This window comes from Tauraco erythrolophus, chromosome 7 (assembly GCF_009769465.1).
Source record: "Tauraco erythrolophus isolate bTauEry1 chromosome 7, bTauEry1.pri, whole genome shotgun sequence".
Classification (NCBI taxonomy): Eukaryota; Metazoa; Chordata; class Aves; order Musophagiformes; family Musophagidae; genus Tauraco; species Tauraco erythrolophus.
Genome location: NC_141471.1, coordinates 16,709,345 through 16,735,191, shown reverse-complemented (window position 1 = coordinate 16,735,191; position 25,847 = coordinate 16,709,345). Strand labels below are relative to the sequence as shown.

Here is a 25,847-nt window from a genome sequence, read left to right as displayed (position 1 = left end):
TCAGAAAACAGCAAAGAGGATACACAAGGTGTTATATGAAGTGACAAAACTTTAGCCTTGGAAAAATTCAAATTTACTTTCAAGATTAGTGGCAAATAGCCTTACAGTGACAAGAGGCATGCAGCAAGAACACATACAGTGATAGCTGAAACTTGGTCAGCGTTTACATAGGTGACAGCGGGTCGACGACTGAGAGCATTTTTCCAAGAAGAAAGCAGCGAGAACAAGAGCTCAGGAATTGAGCCCCCTTGGCAAAATGACTTGATGAGAAAAAGGAAGAAAAGTGATGAAGTCACAAAACAATGCACACACAAAAAGAGATATGGTTATATCAATCACTAGACGAATGCTAAACAAATATTCTTCTCATAAGACAAAGAAGAAATGTAATTCTTAGCACGTCACACTGTTAGACTTGATTTCACTTATGAAAATACTGACACGGATCAAAGTTTGAGAGGTGAGGTGGAATTTTTAGCACCCCAAAAAAATTCATACAGAGAGAGCAAAAAGAGCGTGTGCTGAATATTTAATTACATATCTACAAAGCGAACTGCGAGTACGCAGGTATACAATACAGAGTCCTCGAAAGAGATTATTCCTCAGTGTTTCCAGCTTTACTTTATTCTGTTTATACTGTTGATAATTTATTTTGCTGGCCCTACTCCAATACTTGATAGTTCATATACCTGACAGCGTCCCACAGAAATATTGTGAACTATGATACTTTTGTTCCACTTAAATTATCAAGATATTTATGCCTTTTTTATCCCCACCAAATGACTGTATTTGGAAGATGTAACACAACTTACACTAGTATCCCTAAGCAATAAGCAGAGTTGCATGATTATCTTTTATGGATAATTAATTTGTGCACATTCGTTCATAACAATATTATACATTCATAACAGTATCTTAGTTTAGCATTGTGTTTTTATGATATCAGCATATAGTTAAAATATTTTTATTTTTTTATCTACAGCTACATTTGGATTAAGAGTATTAGTAGCTGCAACGGAGTTTTTAGAACTTCCATTAGTTACTCAGGCAAAATGTTTTACTTTCCAAATATGCACATTTCTACTTATAAAACTAAAGTACTTTTTGGATCCTTAGCTATAAAAGTAAATTGTAGAAGTCACCAAGTCCATTTTCTACCAGACTTTGTAATTCATCTTCTCTCACGTCTTTTAATCTTTATTCTTTTTTCCTTCCCTTTTCCTTCTGCTTCACCATCTTGCCCAACTTTACTCTTTCCAATCTCTTCTACCCCAAATGTTATTTAGCCATCTTCACCCACTTTTTTTTCCAACTACCCCTTCTACAGCAATAGAAGGGCAAAAAAACTATGTTTACAGCTCTGAAACAAACTCATTGTTTCAGAAAAGAATTGTCTATACCAATTTGCTACCCAAAAAGAAGTGCAGCAGGAGAGAGTGAGCCAAGTGGAAAGATCAGCAAAGCACAGCAAGACAGCATATATCTGTAAGATGTAATTTTTCTGGAATTTGCACAATAATACACTGGAACAATGAATACTGAATCTGAGCTCTCTTTAGTTATTATAGGAGATCCACTCAGTTTTATGTCAGACCTCCAAAAGCAGGTAAGTCAGTCATAGGTATAGAAATGGTTCTATATCTATTAATGTAGGAATGCAGCTGGATAAATATAGGCAATTTAATTATAATGCTATTGAACTAGAGGCAATATAAAAATTGAATAATCATCATCTTCAATGCGATGTTTCTCTTTACATCTTCATCAGACATCAAAATTGATACAAATACTTGTCATGCATGATGCAGGTATAAAACAAAATACAGAATCCAGCAAGGCAAAGACTAAATGATAAGACAATACTGCGTTATTCAAATAGTTCAATGCAACAAGCCAAGTGTCTATTTTCTTTATTACATGTATCACATTCTATTACCTGGAGTTTATGAAACAGTATCAAAGAAAAGTAAAACAAACTGTTCAGACAAACACAGTAGTAAAGAACACAAAAATATTTGGCCTGGAGCAAAAACTTCAAGCTTACGGAGCACCTGAATACCTCTTTATCAGTTTCTTACTTATCAAATATAAAAAAGTTTCTGAAGTATAAGAAAGTACAACTGATTTTCTTCTACATCATAATTGTTACATTAAACTACTTTTCTACTACTTGATACTAATTGATGCGTATCAGTACTTAAGCCCTAAGAATAAGAGGGCTTTAATTTATTGTGCTTTATGTGATTAACACTTAAATGAGGGTGGGAGTTGTTCCTGAGCTTACCCAGCCAGTTCCACTTCCTTGGGTTTTAGTGAACAGCAGTGATGAACCTTGTAACACCGCCCATGATGACATCCAATTCTTTCTGTAAATATTTGTAAACAAACAGAAGATAAATTGACTTTGAAAGTAGATATTTAAACTGTCGATCATGGCTGCCCAGCTGACCTGTATGTTAATATACTTATCCATATATATGGTCATTAGTGCCACCAGGAAATCTTAATTGCTATCATATTTGTAGAAGGGAGCATATGTTAACAGTCCCAGCCTGACCATCGAAGTCTAAATCAAACAAAGCTAATTAGTAGCGGAAGTAGTTCACCAGAAGAAACATCATACAATTATAATTCCAAAGGGGCTAATCTGGAATGCTCAGCTTACTCCATACTTAGTAGATTATGCCAAAGTATTGCATAATTTTGAAATTGATTGATCACATCTTACTGGGATGCAAGCGTCCCATATTTATGTAATAAACTCATTTACATTGGCAATAAACTACTTGTGGCACATCTAAAAAATGCAGAAAAAGAATAAATGAGTTGTTCCAGTTGTCTATTTGCTTTTATGCCTTAGTACCTGCCCTCCTGAGGTTAAAAAAATAAGTCTTGACAAGCCCTTACAATCTATTCCCATTGCCAGACATGAATTATTATTCAACAGCTCACAAGGCGACAGGATGGCCATGTTGCATCTTTCTGTACAGCAGCACAATAATCCAGAACAATGATTCCAACAGATGCAACATAAATGCTGAGAGCATACTGTACCAGTAGCAGCTTCCATGAGCCACTGCCCACTCTTTCCTACAAAGCGCTTAGGAGCAGCTCAGAGGAACCGAACTGGGGGTCAGATGTGCTGCCCAGCTGCACTGGACTAGTTCAGGGTGGCTCTGGAATATCAGCTGGGTGCTGACTATTTAATCCTGAGGAAAAGCATGCTTCATGTTTCAAAAGTCTGGGAAACACTGAACTAGATATAACACAGTTTTAGACCTAAAAGACTAAATTAAAAAAATAAAAGGAAAAAAAAAATTAAAAAGTAAACCTAAATTAAATCTGAATATGTAGATTACGCAGTTTTTAACACTGACTCTTAGCAAAACACCACAAACATAAGTTAGACAGCATTACTTGATTATACCTTACGATTTATAATGCAAATGCCTGCCTGTGAGGCAGAGAAAGGAATTTAGAAATGAGGTCATTCATCACCTACAGGGACACCAACATTGGGCAATACATTCTGCTTCAAACCCCTCACAAGTAGAGTGAAGGAATAATTAGGAAGCACATGACACGTACACTCCTTAGAAATTAAAGGAGATGAAGTGAAAGTCTGAAAGCCTCTGTTACACCAATTCTATTCAAGGAACAAGACAGGCACGACCTATACAGATCTTCTCTTGAATAAATAAATCAATCCCATTTTAAAAAGCTACATCTCATCAGTACACATTCATGAAGTCCCTGCCCTCTGTGGAGCCCTGGCATACATGAGCCAAGCCCATTATCTTTAGTTCACTGGGAGAAGCAGTTTGGGATAAGGAAATGCTGGCCCCTACACAAAAACTTCTAAGGCAATTTCACACAAAAAATAATAAGTTGCAAAACCCAGTCTAATATGAGTCAGATACCTTACACAAACCCTTATGCACATGTACTTCTAGAAGTCCAAGACTTACCGAACTTTTTTCCCATTTTCTGTAATTTTTGTCACATTCAGTAACCCATACTTCTCTTGACCCTGTAAGATAGAGTAAGACATAACAAAATAACAGAAAATTTGCTTCTATTGCCAACATAGCACTGAATTCAAGTCCCCAAATAATCATTTTCTGACAATGATCCATCTTCAAGAAACTGTCTTAAGTATATTTAAATATGCAGAGATCAGCAAAATCAAAATTCCTCTGGGAAAGTACTCATTACCATTCAGACGGTAAAAAGCTTTCCTTCTTCAAGGCCTAGATTCTTTGGACAAATCAAACTAAATAATTTGTGGTACTAGATAGTGGAAATTTTAAATGTAAATTTATAATTACTTCTGTAATAGCACATTTGTGTCTGTGTCCTTTACTAAAAAAGGTGATAGCTGAGAAAACAAACAGCCTAAATTCTCTGACAAAATTCTTCCAAGTTATTTCAACATAATTGCATATTTTAAATAAAACACGGTTGAAATGCATAAAAATATTAACATATTCATTTCAAAAACAGATGAGTGAAACATTTCTTTGATGTCTTATTTTTTCCTATCCCCAGGCAAAATATTAGAATTTTAAACTACTTCGTTATGTCTTTTTGATGAAAATAATTTATATTGGTATGCCTCTGTACAAATTTGCAGATCAGTGAACAGTGGGAAAAAAAATCACTGGCTGAACAAGAAGGGTATTTGCAAGTTTCAAATATTTGGAGTGAATATTTCTAGTTTCTATGCAAATAATAAAATATAAAGGAATGTCTGAAAAAATATTCTAGGATAAAAAGGAAACCCCTCAATTTACACCATTTGCAACTCTCAAGATGAGGTAACAAATTCTATCATTTTCTTCTATCACTCCAGCCTTGTCCTACTAGTGAATGGTGCTAAAGGAATGTTAAATTATTTTTAATCAATTCCTTTCCAGCAACAGCTTGTAACAGTTCCTAATTTAAGAACTAAGCTAGTAGTTGAAACAATCAACTAGGGAAAGGATCCAAACTAGTTTTATCATAACAAAAACATCCTCAATTTTAGATCCAATGAAAATAGAAAATATGTTCTCTTCAGCATTCTCCTCTAAATACAAAATTTAAGCAGATTATAACTGCAAAATCTAATATTGAAGAAAAATTTTTTTGCTGGAATACTATGTCATAGAATCATAGAATGGTTAGGGTTGGAAGGGATCTTAAAGATCATCTAGTTCCAACCCCCCTTCCATGGGCAGGGAAATTCCTCCACTACACCAGGTTGCCCAAAGCCTCATCCAACCTGGCCTTGAACACTGCCAGGGATGGCACATCTACAACTTCTCTGGGCAACCTGTTCCAGTACCTCACCACCCTCAATGTAAAGAATTTCTTTCTTATATCTAACCTAAATCTGCCCTCTTTCAGTTTAAATCCATTGCCCCTTGTCCTATCACTACGCGCCCTTGTAAAAAGTCCCTCTGTAGGCCCCCTTTAGGTACTGGAAAGCTGCTATAAGATCACCCCGGAGCCTTCTCTTCTCCAGGCTGAACAGCCCCAACTCTCTCGGCCTGTCTTCATAGCAGAGGTGCTCCAGCCCTCGGATCATCTTCGTGGCCCTCCTCTGGACTCGTTCCAGTAGCTCCATGTCCTTCTTGTGTTGGGGACTCCAGAGCTGAACACAGTATTCCAGGTGGGGTCTCACGAGAGCTGAGTAGAGGGGCAGAATCACCTCCCTCGACCTGCTGGCCACACTTCTTTTGATACAGCCCAGGATACAGTTGGCTTTCTGGGCTGCCAGTGCACATTGCCGGCTCATGTTGAGCTTCTCATCCACCAGCAACTGGTGGTGTGACAACACTCTCAAAGACATAGATATGTTTTTCATTAACTTTAAAAATTTTACCTACGTGTTTCAAGCACAGCACATAAAATGAAAAAAGACATGTCTTCAAGGAAAATAGTGTTTATCTGGTGGCTCAGACATTATTTCAGTCCAATGGTAACTGCTACTCTTACTCAATCCAATATCTCCACTGGGCTGGAACGCTTTCTGAAGCAGCAATCTACACATTATTTTCCAAAACTGATATTTTCAAGAAGTTAGTCACTTCCCTCCTCCCCTCTCTGTACCCGCCCTCCCCCCCCCCCCCCCCCCCAAAAAAAAAGCCCATTCTTTATATCACTATTTACGATCCATGCAGACCACCACTAACAGTCCTGTGCATTGCATCCTTCTAACAAATATTGGGCTTTAGTAAGTGGAACGGTCTGTCACCATCTTTCACAGTTACTGAGCAACCCATGACCACTTTCTCAAATAAACTATGGTTTTAATAAATCACTCATGGCAGAAACGGTGGGAATGCTCCAAAGAAGAATTATTCGAAAAAAGTATCACAATGCCCTACTTAACAGCAACACTAGGGGGTACTAATGGGAAAATTAATGCAATTGGGGAAAAGGAAGTGGAAAGCAAGTTAAGGATCAAAATACAGAAAAAATCACCAGCTTTCTTTGTAATACTTAAATCCCAGGGGACAGCTAAAGAAAATACAGATCATTTTTTTCTATTATCTAAAGCAGCAGTGAGTTCTCCTACAAAATACAATTTTAATAATGCAAGGCCTGAGCCAGATTTAAAGAAATTAGAATACATGCTAATTAGAATACATATACATGCAATTAGAATAATTGCTTCTGTATAAGGCTACCAACTATGCTTGCTTAAGAAACAATGTTTATTTTATTGTGGAAAACTGTTTGAAGAGTTCTAAGAATGGATTAGCATGAATAAGCCAGAGAACTATGAGGACAGGCTGAAAGAGTTGGGGCTGTTCAGCCTGGAGAAGAGAAGGCTCCGGGGTGACCTTATAGCGGTCTTCCAGTACCTCAAGGGGGCCTACAGGAAAGATGGGGAGAGGCTGTTCAGGAGGGCCAGTTATGATAGGACAAGGGGTAATGGTTTTAAAATAGAGGGAGGTAGGTTCAGGTTGGATATTAGGAAAAAATTTTTTTACTATGAGAGTGGTAGAACACTGGAACAGGTTGCCCAGAGAGGTGGTGGATGCTCCATCCCTGGAGACGTTCAAGGCCAGGTTGGACGAGGCCCTGAGCAACCTGATCTAGTTGGAGATATCCCTGTTCCTTGCAGGGGGGTTGGACTAGATGACCTTTGAAGGTCCCTTCCAGCCCTAACCATTCTATGATTCTAACTATTCCTTTGCGTGCAGAGTAAGAACAAACCAAGAGAAGTTGTGCCTTTAATGCCCTGAGCTACCTACTCAGGCTGCTAAAATTGATCAAGGTACAAATTTTTATGCTGCTGTAGTACAGCTCCTAAATTAAAAACACAAAACAAAACAATTTTTAAAAATAATTTCCCACTGTTTAAAATGCAATTATCACATTTAAAATATAAACCAAAATAAAAAAAATCTGTTAAACATTCATAATGAGTTTAACAAGCTTAAATTTTCCTCCCAGTAGTTATTCTACTAAATAAATAAAAAAAGACATAGTTTATTTATGCCGGGTCCTCTATGACTTTTCATGGAGACTGAAACACAAGTAAAAATAAAAGATACCAAATTCTACAAACTATTACTGACTACTGACAGTGAGGGATCCTGTGGAGAGGGAGAGTGTGTTTCTGCTTTTGCCTTCCAAGTTGCTAGGTGAGAAGACATGACTGTTGGAGGAAGTTAACTGAGTTCTATATAATTTGACACAACCTTATTCCACTGTGAATTTTAAACTTTATCTCCTATCACCAAGCTGTATTTAAACCAGAGACATTTTTCTGAAAGCACAGTTGAATGCAATGCATTCCTTTTAAAATGTAAAGCCTTCAAATAGTTTTATCCCATTATTATTCTCAGTAACAAGCAGGCTTAACCTCAATTCTCTAATCATAAACAGTCCAGTTTCTACCACATCTACTTATCTATTTAAACACTTTGCATACTGACTGTGGCTTGATGCTTTGGTGAAGAAGGAGAGGACTCATTTTCAGGATAACTGGCCTTAGAAGCAGCTGATGATTCCTATAAAATTCAAATAGGCAACATAAGTTATTATCTTTCTTACAATTCTAATAATTTTCTTTAACTCTAAAGATACTTACTCTTTATACACACTTAAACATTACAAAAAAAAGTACATTTCTGAAGCATTCATGACATTCTCAGTTATATTATAAACGTGCTTACTAAACAGTGTTCTTACAAGATTTACAGACAACACTCAAACTGGGTTAATTAGCACATATCCATTTGAAAAAAAATGTTAATACATACTGTATCAGCTTAAAGCAAAGCTTTCATCCTTATTAAGAGGCAGATTTTTTGTATGACATTATCAAATTATGAAGCACACTTATAATACTTATTACAGGGCACCATATAACAAATAACAAGACTTTAAAGAACAGATTATGTCTCTGTGTGGTTAGTAAGTATAAGATCAGTACAATAAATTGTTATACACGTAGAACAGCATATACCAGCTCCATCAATTTTTGTAAGCATAATCATTAATTTCTTTATAATCAAGCACTGAAAACTTCTAGAGATTCAGGTTTTTGTTTTAAACTAGATGTTAACTATGGATCAAAAGTACTAAATCTCTGAAAACTAGAAAAATTGCCAATCTGGAACAAAACATGCATGTGTGTTTCCTCTGAAGTAATGAATGCTTTGCACAAATGCACCACTTGAAAATCCGTTCAAGAATTTCAAACAGAAGAAAAACGTCACTTGTTCTCTGTTACTGCTAACACGTCTCTCCTCCTCCCTCTTTTTAATTCCCTTGATAGCTCTCCCAAATTTAGTTTGCTTTTCCAGCATTACATAACACTCTGCACACTTGTGCTTTAAAGTTCACTTGTAAATCTACCTACAGAAGTGGCCCACTAGTTTTTAGTAGTGTCGTAACAGAGAATATTAGCAATCTCAAGAACAGTCTAAATGTTCAGCATTTTTAGATGTCAGGGGAGGGGGGGGAGGGAATGTTCAAATTAAGGAAATCAACACTGTCCCTCCTAGGAAAGTATTTTTTCCTCTGCTTACCAAATTTTTTAGCTGATGACTATATACAGGTATGTACCACAGCCAATAAACAGTTAACACACACATTTTGTATCATCAAATTCTTGTCAGCCAAGGCAACCCATACTTTCACTCTGACACATTTCAAGCACTCCTTTGACTGTCTTATTTTCATAGAATTGAGTTGTGTTGTTTTTCCTGGAAAAACAAATAAGGGAAATAAAAAGAAAACAGCTTCCCTAGAGTCAGCTAAAAAGCTAACTTGGGGTTGATGTGCCTATGCAGCCAAATATCCGTTGTTTTTCCTTCTATTTCATTCTGAATTTGAGATAGCCTTCATACACTAAGCAACTCCGGAACAAGAAATCCAGTATTTGTCATGAACCATTCCCTTTCCACATGCTAATTTAAAGGAGAATATGTAACAGTGTGCCTGCTAGCGGTAATAAAATAGTGCAACAATGTGCTGAACAAATTTTGTCTGTCCAGAAAACAGTACTTTATTGCTTCACGACACTTTTTTTTTTTCAAAGCATTAATATTGTGCTTTATACGAACTACATCATTTCCTTACCATTAAAAAATGCATGCTGCTTGCATGTTTTGAAACTGCTAAAGGAACTTTAAGCTACTGACTTAGACTTTATGAATGTGGCTCGTATATACAGTTTCCTTTGGTTATTACACCAAGCATTTGTACAATTCATGTTTGCTTCACTAGGTTTAAGGTCTTGGTATTTGAACATTGGGTCTCGAAGAAATGTAAACAGCTCCACTTATTAAACGTTTCACAAGAGCTTTTCATTCAGTGCAGCACTACGTAAAGGTCATTCCAAAACAGAAGTGAATCTTATACCAAAAAAATAAAAAGATAAGTCTTCCTTTAAAACCCAGGCCAAAACTTTAAACTATCTCAAACAGAATCGTTCATACCTGTGAGGCGTAAACTGCACATGAGGCTAGCAGTGTCCACTCAGCTTTGATTTAAGCAGGACTCCGTCTAGGATGTGGCTCATGCAGGTGCCACACCGCACTTGCTGCAGAGGGATGAGTAAGGAGGAGTAGGGAAGGCAAAGGAGCAGCGGAGGGACCTCAGAATCCCCTGAGATAAACTAACGCGTACAGGTGCAAAGTTTCCAGCAAGCACGGTCCACTGCCTCCTCAGCACCACATATGATATATTCTAAACTGACAGCTCAAAAGCCTAAGATCAAATGCAATAACTCCTATTCTGAGGAACCAAGTCAACTCCTGACAATCCACTCTCTTATACTACATTTCAACAAGGGAAGCCATTGAATCGTACTGGAAACGAAAGGTTGAGCACATAACATTTTGGGCAGCAGATTTTTACAACTACTGTATTTTGTCCATTTAAGTTTATCTGACACCTGCAATTATACAGGCCCACTTACAGGCTTTCCTCCATACTCCCAAATCCACACCTGTTTCATTTTCCCCTGTATCTTTAGAAAACGGAGCTTACAACACCATGTCCTGAGTAGCCTGGCTAAGATTTCAGCATTCCAAAGTTATTTTGATATGCATGAATCTTGGGATGGACTGCTCCGAAGTTACAGAAACCAGCAAGTCCCCACCCTACCACACCTGTTTAAACCCCTTTCAGATCTTCCTCACTCAGCTCACATGGACTCTCCTCACCCATGGGCAGAACGTCCCAGCACAAACAGACACAGCTGGGACAAAAGTCAAACCGGAGAGAGACAGGCAAAGGGAGAGCAAGGGAGAGGCTCCGTCTCCTTTGCTGGCCTGAATGGCATCTGTGACTGTACAGCCCAAACCAGATTATCAAGAACATGCCCTAAGAACGGGCAGAAAACAGCTTTTATTGTTACTGGACGGGACCGCAGCCAAGCATTTCAGCACTTTCGGTACTGTCCTCTGTCTCTCAATAACAATATTGCTACCCTGCTGTAACATGCACAGCTCTTCATCTTTCCTTGAGATATTATGGTGGATATCAATGGAACAGTCAGTAAAGGGATAAATCCACTACATAATACTGCTATTTACATCTTTAAGTCATAGTTTTTACTTTAGCAAGTGCAAATTATTCCAATTCTGTGAATATTCCAATTATTTATCTACAATCTTTCAAGTGTATTCCTACTTGGTGTTTCCTACAATTAAAACATTCAGGCATGAAATATCACTTTACCCTACATGAGAACCTCATCCACTTCCACAATTCTTGAATTCAAACCCTAATTACACTCCATAGCCTAAACTGAACTGGGAGATTCCCGGTGGTGAGTAAAATGGCTGTACATGCCAAACTGAACTAACACTAGTTGAAATACTTAGAGAATAACAAGAAAAGAGCTACTACTGTTGCTTTGTGAGTAGTAGAGTTATCAAACAGCCTTTGGTTTCACTTAACATTCTACACAGTGATACAACAGAAAATAAGAAAAATGGTATTTCAGAAATTCATGCATACTCATTTCTATTAGATTAAATACTTCACACAGCAGAAACAGTTGGTATTCTGGCATGCTGTTTAACTTGCTCCTACCTTATCGTTGGTGTCCAATACAATTGTGCTGTGCCTCCATTTTGTTAAAACTATTGGTTCTTGTAGCCTCCTGTCCAGACTCCTACTCTTTATTATATCTCTCTGCTGCTGTGGTGAAGCATTATACTAAAGAAGAGAAAAATCAAACTATAAGTAGAATCTAAGTCATGCAAACAAGACCTGGACATACCATTCATACACCTTAACAGTGCAAAGTTTCAGATTCCTGATGTCAGCCAGGGGTGTGAAAACAACCTTGGTTTTATTTTGCATTTAGTCTTCAGAACTGTCCTTTCTGCTGTAGCCCTCTCCAACGCAGTAATTAAGACTGGCCTGTTGGTTAAACTCTCCATTGGCAGATACATGTTTGACTTCTCGTGCAACAGCTTATTGCTAGTTTTGCAACCAACCAGCACACTCGGAACCACCAAGGAATTAGAATAAATACAAGATTTAAGCATTCACTCTTCATATTGCGCTGACAGTACTATACCACCTGTCCAGCTTTTGTCTAAGAAAAGGAAAACCCTAGTATCCTGCAGGAAGATATTTAGATTAAGAGTTGTGATTGCCTGGATACAATTCTCTTTGACCCAAAGGTTTGGGATGTCTAGGAGAAGAGACACAACGGTGAGGACTTGCTTATTCAGAATAATTACATCAAATTGCTTATAAAAGGATTTTTTGTTGTGAAATGTACGTAAGCATAGAAAATAAATATTTGGCAGGAAATAATCTTAAGACTCAGCAGAGCTGTAATAGCCAAGGAAAGAATGGATTTATCCTAACATAGGTTTTCTAGTAACTCAAGAGCATCCAAAGATGTACAGGTTGAGAAAATGCAAAGGTCATGAGAAAGACCCAGCATTTAATTAGATTTCAGCATTGCAGGATACTTATCATTAGTAGCACTGTCATTTTAAATCCTCACCACTAATACTGAAGTAGCATTATAAAGAATTATAAAAATATTTCAGATAAAGTTTAATACTGAAAATGCAAACAAGAAAAAACAACATGAATATATGGGGGTTTTAAGTCATTAAAAATCTCATTCTTTCTAGTCAGTGTCAGAAGACTAAAATCTGCACATAGAAAGAAACATAAGACAGCATTTGCTGAGTCACGTAAAGGACTAGAATCCACTGGGTAAGAAGTAACAAAGGAAAGTCAAGTGCCCTTTTTACTTAAAAAGGCTAAAACAATGATCTTTGCAAACACACCCTTCTACAGTTTTGCTACCAATTCCTACTGTAAGTTCAGAGCCTCAGGTCTTCAAAGACAGGATAACCTATACATTCCTATACAAAGCATAACAAGGTTTAACCCAAATAACATAAATGTTAGATTTCAGGTACATTGTTTAACACAGTTACACTTATTGCCCAAATAAAGAACCAGCATTATTACTGCCATGGCAGATACTACGCTTATCTTAGCTTGGTATTTTACTATGAACAGAGTTAATGCTCCAATAAGTCAACAGATGCTTAAAAGGTAAATAATTTTAGTGTTCAATTAAATTATTTCAATATGCACAAGAACAGATCTTGCAGTACTGAATAAAATTTGGTAGTTCATGTACAGACAGAAATGTATTGGTTGTCACTGCCAAAGTTCACTTCTGAGATTGCACTGACTTTGTATTGGGTTCAGCACATTTACGCTCACATGACAACTTCCTTACAACAGCGAACAAGGTTTAAGCAACTCAGTTTCTCCCCTTGTTAAATCGAAAGCTGAACCGTCATTCGTGCTGCAAGGAATCTAATACTAGCTTACTTTCTTGTTATGAAAATATCCACTCTCAAGATGCTCCTACATCTCAAACAGTAGCAGCAAGCTAAGCAATATGTAGCAAAATTGCCCGTCCATACTATAACTGAAATCTAAACAATTTTCAGCGAAACTATGTCTAAATCATGGCAGGCTGTCACAAACAGTGTTCCTTGCAGCAGTTCTAACACATTCAAGTGGGCAATTCAAACATATTTCTTGCTGTGAAATGGAACCATTTATTTCTGAAACAGATTCACGCTTCAGTGACACTGGTGAATATTATTTATGGAAGTCTTCCATGCACTTTCCATTTGAGTAACTTGAGGAATTTAAGTTTAAGCAGTCAAAGACTTATTTTAAAGTCATTTATCTTGAATTTGGGTCTATGTTAAGAGTTAGGATATGGGCACATGCCTAATTACACGTGAGCTATATTTAAAAGATGCCTTTGATACCATCACAAGCCATCAGGAGTTAACTTATTTAACAGACAATCCTGTCTGGAAGGAGAAAGGACCTGTAAAGTAATATGAAATTCTACTTTTATAAAAACATATTTAAAAAGAAAGCAAAGCAACAATATATGGACCTTATTAACAAAGCACTGCTAACAACTCAGGAACACAGAGCTATATGCATCTTAGCAGCTTAAATAATTTGCATTGGTGATACAGTGTTAGTAAACTGACAAGACTTTAAAGGGAATGTTTGACATTTTTGCCCCATTTTCTCCCAATAGAGGTATCAAGTAAACATTTTTTGCTCAGGTGTTTATGGTGGTTTGTTTTGGTTTTGTTTCGTTTATTCATTGCAAATAGTAGAACACACTACTAAAGAGGAAAAACAGAAAAAGCTTATGTACTTTGGGCTCAAGACCAGCCTCCACTTTCAAAACAAATGGATTGATCTGTGATCTTCAAAGAGAATCACAGTGAGATACAGATACTGTTTCAGACTCCACATTATCCAACTGAACTAGCCATCCTGCAGATCAGGTACAGTCCACTGGCTGCAGAGGAGTAGTCAGTGCTAGTAGCCCAGCCAGGTCAGATGACACCACCCCTGCTACTCTTTCATCTGCCCCCACCCAATCTTGTCAGTCTAAAAAGTCTTGCAGAACAGTTTCAGGTCAGATTCACTCACTGACGCTCCATAGGACTCCTACGCGCAGGGCTGTTGCCTCTCCTACAGGCATTTACAATGACATTTCTCACTGTTGATCAGCAATGATAAGCAACTAGAGGTTAGGGTCTCCTCCCCTTGCCTAAAAATCTCATTTTTACCTAATTCTAAGCAGGTTTTCTATGCCTAAGGCCTTGGTGTAATCTTGAAGACAGACATCAGGCAAGGGCCATACATGGCAATTAAAAAAATGTGCCTTAATAGCATCTTTAACTTCGAGTGCGATGTTATTTTCTTTATTCTAAAGCTTTTGATAATGTAGCATACAACTCCAAACATAGACACTACTGCTCCTTGAAAATCCTCCACAAACTCCAATTTGTCCCATTACATTAACCCCTCCAGGACATCGACTCATATTGTTCTCCATTTCATTGGGAGCATCTTCTATCAGTAAGGGAGGACAGCAGCAAGTTGTCCATGCTCTTGACTGCATGGACCAAGTAACACAGACTTCTTGTAACAGCTCTTGGTATTGGATAAGGACACCAGTGGTGTAAATTTAGGTCATACAGGGTTATTTTCATTGCTGAATTTGTTCAATGCCTTCACCAGCTACTTAAAAGCTTTCTTCGCCTTAGTATAAAATTTTCTAACCCTCTCAACTGAGTGATTTATATTTAATTTTAACCTGATAAATGGCATGGCTCAAGGCTCTGTCCTAGCCTAATTGTGACTGAAATAAATGTAACACCTCTGAGTTATTTGTAGCAGTTGTCCCCATTCTTACAGAGATGACACAGATCTGTCAGCTTTAAGAAAGAGAAAAAAGATTCTTGTTGGTTTGCATTAACAACATCCTCAGCCAGATGAAAGGAACTGGGGGAGTTAAGGGAAAAAAATTAGTGGGAGGCAACAGACAGTGAAAGTTAGTAAAGACCTGAAGTTAAGCATTTTACTCTACGTTCTTGCCATTAGAGATCAAAACAGCAGCATTTAAAAATATTCTGATATACTAGTACCCTTTAACATCTTATACTCTACCATGTTATTTGCTGTTGTCCCAACAGACTGCCTGAAATCGAAGATTAAAAAAAATAACAATTAAATGTTGCCTCAGAAACAAAACCTCTTTAGTGTTACTACTGTCACTGGCTTTGAAAAAACTCTTTTGGTGCTGCAATGGACATAACACCTATGTTACAGCTTTTGCCTTTCTTATCAACTGAATCATTAACACATTTTTCTTAAACCTGCATAATAAAAAAAAACAGTAACTTTTGTCTTTTAAAAAACTTGATTCCCTTTCTTTCTCTAGGGAAAGAAGATTCCTCATTCTCTGCCATAGGACGTCTAGGTGGCAGCAGCTAGAGGCATCAGCCACACTGAGGGAATAGAAGCTGCTCAGAACGAGGAGACCACTGGGACAAGCAGCTCTATCTCAAGTGTACAAGTGACTGAAAGCCACCTTTGGATAACCCACTTCATTTACTTTGCTGCCTTGGACATCTGCTGCTTCACCTTCTGACCCTCAGGATCACTAAGACTGCTGATCTTGAAGAAATGCTCCAAGTCAGCACTGATTGCCACAGGTCCTGCTGCTTGCCCAAGCAAAAGCTGGGGACACTTTCTCCCCCCATCATTTTTGGGAGAAAGGGAGGGGAGTGAAAACCACCAAACACCAGGACAAATGAGGAAGGCTAGACCAAGCCTTCTGAGTACAAATAGACATATTCAAGAGAATTTAAAAAAAAAAGAAAAAAAAAATCTGCCTGCCTTCTCATACCCATCTCAGGTTTGCCATATCACTTGCACTTCTGTCCTTAGAAACCATCTAGATGCTCACATGAGCTCAGACTGTCTCGACTTTCAGCAAGCAATCTCAAATTTTATGACAAGAGTGTGAAAATGATTCACTATTGCTAATGATACGTTTAGTGCATTGGCTTACACTAGATGTGAATGCCAACACACACGGTACGTTACCTCACACCAAGTAGCACAGCTTAGAACAAGACAAGTTTCCTGTAAGACAAACCAGGCCCTATTTACATGCTCTCACCTTTATTTTCTTTCACCATTTGATTGCATGACAGGGTAGATTTAGATTAGATATAATGAAGAAATTCTTCACTCAGAGTGATGAGGCACTGGAACAGGTTGCCCAGAGAAGTTGTAGATGCGCCATCCCTGGAAGTGTTCAAGGCCAGGTTGGATGAGGCTTTGAGCAACCTGGTGTAGTGGAGGATGTGCCTGCCCATGGCAGAGGGGTTGGAACTAGATGATCTTTGAGGTCCCTTCCAACTCAAACCATTCTATGATTCTATGATATTTTCCTGATATTACCTGCATCATGTTTTATTGTAATTTTTCAGATAGCACGATCTGTTTGACAGCATTCAGGTCTCAAGCAGGAAAATAATTCACCGGAGTATCAGAATTGAGGCCCCTGAGCTCATACTCAACGTTAACAGCCCACAGAGAGTGAATTAATGGGCTGCTGGTCTACCACGATTGTCAAAAACGAAGCTCCTCTACCTAGCACTTCCTCTGTGGATACAGCAAGAGGAGCTAATGCTGCAGGAACTTCTGAGAAGAGAAAGTGTAATTGCAGTATCACAGTCTGTAAATACTAACGCCAAAACTATGAGTTCACTCCAGAGGCTTATAGTATACATGTTAGAACCAGATGATCTTTGAGGTCGCTTCCAACCCTAACCGTTCTATGATTCTATGATTCCTTTCAAAGGCTACTCTTGGATCAGAGAACTCGGTCAGAGGATGGCCAGTCCTCATGCTGTTATGCTGGAATCAGCCTAGGAACATACTTCAAAAATTAATCAGTATCTCTAATTTTTACTAGCTTTACCTCTCTTCCTCCCCTTTAAGCTACTTATTCAATTATTTTTTACATCGTTTTCCTCACCTTTTGTCATTTTGATAGATTACCCTGTTTAAACTTTAGAAATTAGAGATTTCTCATTCCTGAGATCAATTTAACTTCTCCCCCCCTTAATACAGATTTCTCATTTGCTTGAATTATAAAACTCATTAGAAAACTACTAAGTTTCTAGAATAAGTTTGTAGCCTTTCTCAACATGATTTAGACATTACTCGTTAACTACATAGGAAATAAACATTTTATCAGAGTGAACTACACAGAACTTTTATTTGCTGGTTTGCTGCTTTTTTTTTTTTGCGTTTTTTTTCCTCCAGATAATTGGCAAGAACTGACAACTGAATGCAGTAGAATGCAAAGCAGAAAACACGAAGTCTTTTGCAAGACACGGTACAAATTATGGTTGAAGATTATTAACCATTTTAAAGAATAATTCCGTATGTTCTTCTGTTCCACTGTACAAAGCTGGGTCACACTGATCATGAGTCTTAATAGACTTTTCAGCAGTTGTCAAAGCTATTCCATCTGAGATGTCATTTTTAGCCAGAGGCACTCAGCTATTCCTAGATGTTATTTAAATATACATGACTAGAGGGCTTTCTATGAGACTGTCTAAAGTAATTTGTTTTGTAACTCTCCCTACCAAACACACATCCTCAATTTTTAACACGCATACAAGAATACTGGAAGTGCTACTCTGGAGCATGTTCACCTTTACAGTTAATGCTGTAACAGTGGAGATTTTTAATGTTAATAGTTTTAGCTCAGCTAATGTGCTATTTCCAGAAACCTCTGGACAATTTTTAGTTCTAATGAAATCTAGATAATATTAAGAACCATCAAAAAAAAGGATTCTCCTCTTCTTCTCGTTTAACAGCATTACATGACCACGCTCTTCCATCACTATTTCGCAACAAATTTTGGAAGGCAATGTTTGAACTAAATACCCTGGAGAAAAAATGACCAAGAGTAGGGTTTTTTTTCCCCTAGTAACTTTTCATTTAAGCAAGAGTTGCAATGCTGAAGTCTTTCTACAGTTTTCTCTCACCGCTCAAGAAAGTTTTCAATATATGATTACTTTTCTTCAAAGCAGTTCAGCAACCTACATTGTCTTCACAATTCATTTGTTCCCAAGCACTTCTGGAATAGGTTTCAGTAAGATTTTTCGAGAGGATAATCCTCAATTACCCTTCAATTCCTCAAAAGTGTAACATCTCTGCTATATGTTCTTCAGAAATATAGTTATGTAAACTAGTTAAATCTTTTACTGAAATATTTAATCTATTCCACAGCATTTGAAGTTAAAACCTAAGGATTTCTGGAAATATATAGGCTCTCAAACCATGAATCCAAGAGTCAATTGCTCATTTACTTCTGTTAACCTCATATTTGCTGCCACCCAAGATTTAACAGTTTCAAGAAGGAATTAAAGAGTACATTCTGCCCAAATGGCTCATTAGAAATAATTTTCAAGGAAAATTTGTAACAGCAATATGTGATGATTTTCATACAAACAAGAACAAAGCATAACAGATTGCAAACTTTGAAACAGATGCCGTGTTTCATTCTGTAGGCTGCTATTCACATAACGGAGCTCAGATGTTTGTTTAGAACCACTAGAATATCACGCAGTAACACACAAATAGACCCCATCACTTTATATTAACATGCCTCAGGTAACAATTTTGGATTATCTTTGTAACTTATTGTAGTTGGATTCAAGCCAAGTCAATTAGCTATTTAGTTCAAATTCAAATCCAACCTATTTTAGTGGAAAGCAATTTTTCACAGTCAAAACTTTCTGCATTGTAGAAGTCATAAAACGAAGCACCCAAGACATTATTCCCCAAAATTAACTTCAATTGTACACACTGAACTAACAATTGCTTCTGGTAAAACCTGATCTAGCAGATTTTTCAGACTTCTAACCAATCTAATAGCTAATCAATAGCTAAGTAGCTTTTAAAATCAGTAGTCACAGATTATACTGTTAAGTTAACATATGTTACAAAATTTACGGTACCTAACACATCAGACCAACACTGGAGAATCCACAAAGCTAACTCAACTCTTCAGTGACTCAGATATAAATTCTTTTACTGATGTAACAAAACAGGCTAGTACATAGCTTCATTCATAAATTTCAACGTAAATATTTTCTCAAAAGTATTAGGAAAGCACTATCCATTAAGGTTGCTCCGAAGTGCAGGTGACTTAGGACACTGTTTTTTTGACTGATGAAATTAACTGAGAATACTTATGCACACAATTCTGTGTGAAACTTTTCTTTTTATAGTCACCTCACTATCTAGGATTGAACAAACATCCATCTGCTGAAACTTTTGGTTTTCAACACCTGTCTAAGTGTACTGAAAAACACCTCAATCACCAAATTTAGAAATGAATGACAGAAATCACGCATTTTGGAGGTTACTAAAAGTAGACGATAGTTTTTCAGAAACATTTTGTAGTTAAAAAAATTTCTTTTTTCCTATAGAGGTTTTCTTTATCACACAAAAATCACAGATATTATTCTGCAGCCTCGCATGAAAAGCTCAGTTCAGCAAAGATGCATGATCTCTTTTGACATTGGAGTAGTTATATACATCCATTTTTCATGTTCTTCAGTATATTTTTTTCTCTTCACAATCAGAAATTCCATAAAAATGCCAGACATAACCAAGTGCAATATGTAAGTCCTCTTGCTGTGAAGAACTCCCACTAAAGGTCACACAGAACATTCACTGGGGAGATGGGAAAAGCCTCAAGTTGCCAAAGTTTGTTTTTTAGTTCACTCACCTTAGGTAACTCCCACTCTGATCGGGAACCATCAGCACTGTAGTAGTATGGTCTACCCTGTTCATCAGCGTGTTTTATCCACTGTAGAAAGAAACATGATGACAGGAAATGCAATCAGTGACAGTCGTAATATAGTAAGTCTCTGACACTTGGGATTTAAAGTTAATTTTTAATAAAGCGGCATCTACTTCAGCAGCGCCTAGTGCACAGCCTCCACTAACTAACCAAGGTTAGTCACCAATGAAAGCAACACAGTTTTCAGCTTCCTGAACTGGGTTCACTAATATTTTTTCCTTCTGTAACTCCTCAGAAAATAGTCTTGCAATATCACACAAGAGATCGTGATTAATAGATTGAAGATGGCATATCTCACTCTTACCAACATTATGGTGTCAGTTTAAGGAGGCACAATCTTTATATTAGATCTGTGTAAGGATTTTATACATAAAATTAGAGAATTACAAAAAGCTCAACCAGCAACTGCTGATAATTTAAGAGATAATTGCACTTCTTGAACAACTCCATTTTTAAAACATCAACAGGTACATGAGATGCAGTTCCTAAAAAAAAAAATCATGAAGAAGATAATGTAATTTCTGTAACCTCTATAAGCAATTCCCTCAATCAAAGAGGTAAAACTATGACAACTATGACTAGTTATGCAGGAAGGAAAGAATTGTAATGTGCAAAATTCTACAAGAAGATTGCACAAAAATACACACAGAAACACTCACAACAAGGCTCTTGGGTCAAGCAGGTTTCACAAGATTGCCTTCCAATTAACTGTATGTGATAGGAAACACTGTTTTTCTATCAATCCCAGTGCAATTTAGAAAAAAAGGTTGCATATTTTCCAAAACATAGGTATGTGCTCTACAGATGTTGAGCAGAAGTAGATTAAGTAGGATAAAATTCAAAAGCTGACATAAAACTGAATTATTTAAAAGCTTCTTTCAAAAAACTTGCACACATAACTGGAGAAGAGGTGGTGCTATAATAAGGTAAACATGCTACTGTTTCAGTGAAGATTTTAAGTTAAAACCCAAAATGCAACTTTAGTGAACTATTGTAAAAACGGACTGCTTTACAAATATAAACAAATACTGTCGTTTATCCTACACAGGAGAAATTTCTATGACGTGCCCAAAATCACAGTACATAGTCAGTAGCAATTAGATAATTAGAATGGAACATAAATCTGCTCATACAGTTGCAGTTTAATGAAGAAGTTTGTCTACACCTGAAAGTAGTACTGAAAACCTCTAATAAAGTAAAGGATGAAACTGATAAAGCAGCATTACTTTCAGTTTGATATGTAGACAAGAACAGTAAAAAGACAGTAAGAAAAACATTATATTGGTATGAAGTTCATTCCTGAAGTGTAGCCAAGAGGATGGGGGCAGAGCAGGAACTGAAAAAATTATACATTATACGTTCACTTAATATAATCTGATACTCAACTAGAAATAAGAAAACTTTTTATGAATAGTGAAGAACATATGTAAGAAAATAGCAGAGTCAGTTCTGTTGCTAAAGTTTCATGCATACTTAAAAACAAAAGGAGATACTGCTGAGGAATGCTTCTCACTTCTAGAAATGAAATCGGCATTTCTAACAGTGAATTAGTGGAAAAGATTGAGAATGTGATGAGAAGAAGGAAAAAGTACCTTTTCATTAGTATAGTCATTGGTATATAAGGTTTGACCATGTTCATCCAACTCTTCTGACCAACCCTTTGGAGGAGAACCATACTGACTATCTGACTGGCTGTAACAAGAACTGTGGTCGTTTTCTTCTGATGAAAGATGCTATAAGTAGTCAGAAACATACAAGGCAGTTTTGAGAATGAACGCTTTAAAATCTGAAAGATCAAAGATTATTCGACTAGAAAGAGAATAGTAATAAATTGCAGGGAGTTCACAGCTTTATATCTTACATCAGAGAATGAGAGATGCATTTTTACAGTACAGAAATATTTGATAACTGCTAGGCAATTTAAAATATTTCAGAACACGTAGTTTGTATGGATACAATTTTTTTAATTCTACTGTACCAGACTTCAGTTACTCAAATTTAAACTTTTTTTTTTGCTGATCTACACTTTATTCCCACAGATTTACATTATTGAATGATGAAGAGAGTTAGCTTTAGTAATCTACACTTGGGAGACCTGCTACCTTGGTTTCCTGGCAACATTCCAGCTTCCATAACTAAATCCTTTCTTCCCTTCCCAAAGAGTATCTGGAAAGACAATAATCGTTAAGGATACTTGAATCTCCAGTTGCACCTTGGTAGGTCCCAGCACTTTACAGTACTTGTGCAATACGTCCTACAATATTATGAATTTCCACTCTCCTCCTTCCAGCTCTGATGTGTGTGACAATGAGCGATGCAAAAGCAAGGCTTTCTGTCAGGCACAGCTAACTGAGGCATAAAATTATCTTCTGACAGTAGAAGTGAATTATAACGTAAGGAACAAGTTTGATGTGTAAACTAGAAAAAAAGATTTTGCACACACAGTTCAAAATTTCTGTTCCCTCGTACGCTTTGCTCATCTCCTTGCTAACATACCGTAGTTACTATTCAAAGCATCCATTCTATGCATAAAAAAAAAAATCTCCTTGCATTCATCTCAAACAACAATATCTGTCTGCCAGAGTCTCCTGAGGAATTCCATGCAGATTTCCTTTCACATTATCTTGGATCCTCAGCTAGTAGGAGGCATAGCACTTAAGAGGGAACACATCTTACTACTCAGAAATGATAACAGTTAAATATTGACTAAGGTTCAATAACACAAGTATAAAGGTTTTGAGGAAAATTATAGAGCAGGAGAAAGGCAGAATTTCAATTTTAAACTAAAAAAAACCTCTCCTGAAAAGCTTAAATCTTACCAAAAATTATCCAAGTATCAGAAACTCACCAGTTTTAAGAAGCCAGTGTTTTAAAAGACTACATGTTCAGAGACATTTCCAAATGACCATTACATAGGCTTCTGGTGTTACCTTTCCGAGTACCTTACCACTTGTGTGACACAAACTCCCTAAGCTGACACGAGCCAGCTCACCAAGCACAGCAAAACCCACTGGAAATTTTCGGGTCATTAATAAAGTAACATGAAAAATATAACTGTCCTCTACAGCCTACCAAATGTGAGCATCTAAACTATAGATTAAACAATGTCACCTCTCTCACATGTGGAGTAACAAGAAATTCCAAAGTGCCAATTTCTAACCACTTGGGGGGAAAAAAAAAGTCTTCAGTCTCATTTTTACACTTGAAGAACTAAGACTTAGGAGATGATAAGAGGGCTATTAGCCCCATTTGAACTACTGCTTTATAAGATCGCTATATTGTACACACATATTTAAGTTTATATTATGTTTTAAAGGTTAAATATTAAGTGCATTGACATTTCTTCAAAGTAGTAGACTTCGGACACTTTTATTATTACTATTAACAGGAATAATGACCTAATAACCTAACATGTTTGCATTTGTCTCTTCCAAGCAACTCCTGATACTGAAGAAGCACTGTACACATGTAAAACACGTAGACAGAAGACTTAAAAACGAAAATCCTCCCAGAAAAAACAGTTGTCCAGTAAAAATGACTTTATGTGTCTTATCTATAAGAAATCCATATAGTAATAGTCTTGATGCTTTAAGGCTTAACTAATCTCAGCTACAACACAATGTAGTAATTCAGCCTTTGCAGACCAAAACTTAAAGGAAGCTCTTGAGTCGTTACGAAGTTTACCAAGCCAAGGCCCTCCATGTCCCTCAGCTAGTAGGAACAACTGCTAAAGCAGCATCAACAGGGGTTAGAGAACACTGGCCAAATCATTTTCAGCACCTTTCCATTTAATTTTTTTTTTCAGTATTAACTGTCTATATGCTTTTTATGTATCGTCAATGCTTTATCTCAGAGTCTCATCCTCAATTATATTATACCACATTTAACTAAAACCACCTTAAGCAGGCAGTTGACCAACCTTTACACCTTGCAAGAACTCTGCTGTCACACTAAAAGGAAGTACAAAAAAGGTCCCCTAGATCATTGCTTCTACTATCTGTCCTGGATTTTTTTCCACTTACATGGAAAATTCTTCAGGGTAGAGATCAGTTCATCACCATGTATATAATAATAATAATAATAATAATAATAATAATAATAATAATAATAATAATAATAATAATAATAATAATAATAATAGGCTCTCCTCTACCATTTAATCAAGCCAGCTTTGAAAGTCCCTACTACTTCTAAAAAAATGAAAATACTGAGAAAGAATACTGAGTAATCAAAGAAGCTAATATCCCTTTATTACCCTTTGTTTTGAAACAAAAAGCGGAATGAAATTTCGTTTTGGCCACATGTTCTAAAAGTAGTTTTCAGTTTAAATGAAATCTTGTTGCCTTTCTACTGGTTAATTCGTTGGTCTCCGTGTTATGGACTCCTAGCTAGGTATTAGAGGTTTGCCTTTCTGTGATACGACGATACATCTCATTCCTTTTACAGTCCATTTTACTTAAATCACTTCACTATCTGACAAATTTCTCCCAGTTACTGTTAAGTGTTCCTTCCTCAAACACATTTTCCTACCTAATACGATACAAGGTCCTCTGAGGACAAATCAGCAGATACACAACTAGCATTTAACCTTCTTGCATATGCTCTTTTCCTACTAAATCTGAAGGGAATAAGCATAACTCCGACTAGTGTGTAAAAGCCAACTTAACTTCATTATAATAAATTAAATATGGTTTTACTAATTATTAAGAAATACTTGCTCCAAGTCTTCATAATCAGACAACATTTGGGATGTCCTATATTTTACCACAGCTTAGCCTCAGATCTCAACCTATACTCTAAGTATTTTGGTTTAAGTACTCAGGTCATAAACAAAAAGGTGAACACAAAGAGTGGAGTGTGAAGTATGCTCCCAAACACAGAACAGAAGAGAAAGGAAAAAAGAAAAAAAGGCAGCTCCAAAAAGCAACACAACTGCTAGAAAGCAGATTGACATGACCTGGCAACAGGTGATCTCCCTAGACTCAACCTGATAACCCAGTCAGAGAGGATGCAAATTTCTCAAGGAACTTGTGCTACTGGAAATATAAACTTGTGTCTAGTTAAAAATTAATCAAAATATGCATTATCTTGCAAAGACTGAAAATTTGATAGTTATAACTGTCTGAAGGCCAATCTGTGATGTCTCAAGCATCACAGAACTGAGCTGAATAAGTCATAGACAACTAAAAAAAAAATTTTAAAAAATCAAGCTTTCTGAACATGCAACCATGTGGTGAAGGTACAGAGATATGAGTAAGAGTCAGACGAATCATTTGCAGATGGGGAGGAAGAAAGAATTAATAGAAGTCCTTCCATGAAAACAAGAAAGAACAATGACAACAGAACACCAGTTACACTTATTACAAGGAGAGTTACTACTCAAAAAAGCAATCACATCATCCAGACTAAAACCAGTCTTATTCTGCAGAAGGACAAGCAGTGAGAAATTAAGAGACCATCATCAGAGATACAAAAGTGACAGCCACAAACATCTCACCAGTTTACCTGTTACTGCCACTAGCCTGTGGCAAGAAAATTCGGCTGTTTAAATGCATGTGGATGTCACAGCTGCTATGAAGGCCATTGCCAAAGGCAATGAAAGGGTCCCTTTTTCCTTTCTCTCCTGTTC

General features: G+C 36.9%; 1 protein-coding gene across 5 annotated transcripts in view; it reads right to left on the bottom strand.

Annotated features, from left to right (window-relative positions):
- ARHGAP12 (Rho GTPase activating protein 12) overlaps window positions 1-25,847 on the bottom strand; it is an 81,424-nt gene that overhangs the window by 18,390 nt on the left and 37,187 nt on the right. The window contains exons 4-10 of one of the 5 annotated variants that reach the window (XM_086614391.1): window positions 21,811-21,951; window positions 20,144-20,224; window positions 11,545-11,670; window positions 7,932-8,006; window positions 3,969-4,030; window positions 2,285-2,366; window positions 138-260 (exon numbers count right to left, since the gene is read on the bottom strand). In XM_086614391.1, the coding sequence (XP_086470517.1) occupies window positions 138-260; window positions 2,285-2,366; window positions 3,969-4,030; window positions 7,932-8,006; window positions 11,545-11,670; window positions 20,144-20,224; window positions 21,811-21,951 (690 nt within the window). Of the gene's footprint in view, window positions 1-137; window positions 261-2,284; window positions 2,367-3,968; window positions 4,031-7,916; window positions 8,007-11,544; window positions 11,671-20,143; window positions 20,225-21,810; window positions 21,952-25,847 lie in introns of all 5 variants that reach the window. The other 4 variants (XM_086614392.1, XM_086614394.1, XM_086614393.1 and 1 more) reach the window with 4 other exon arrangements.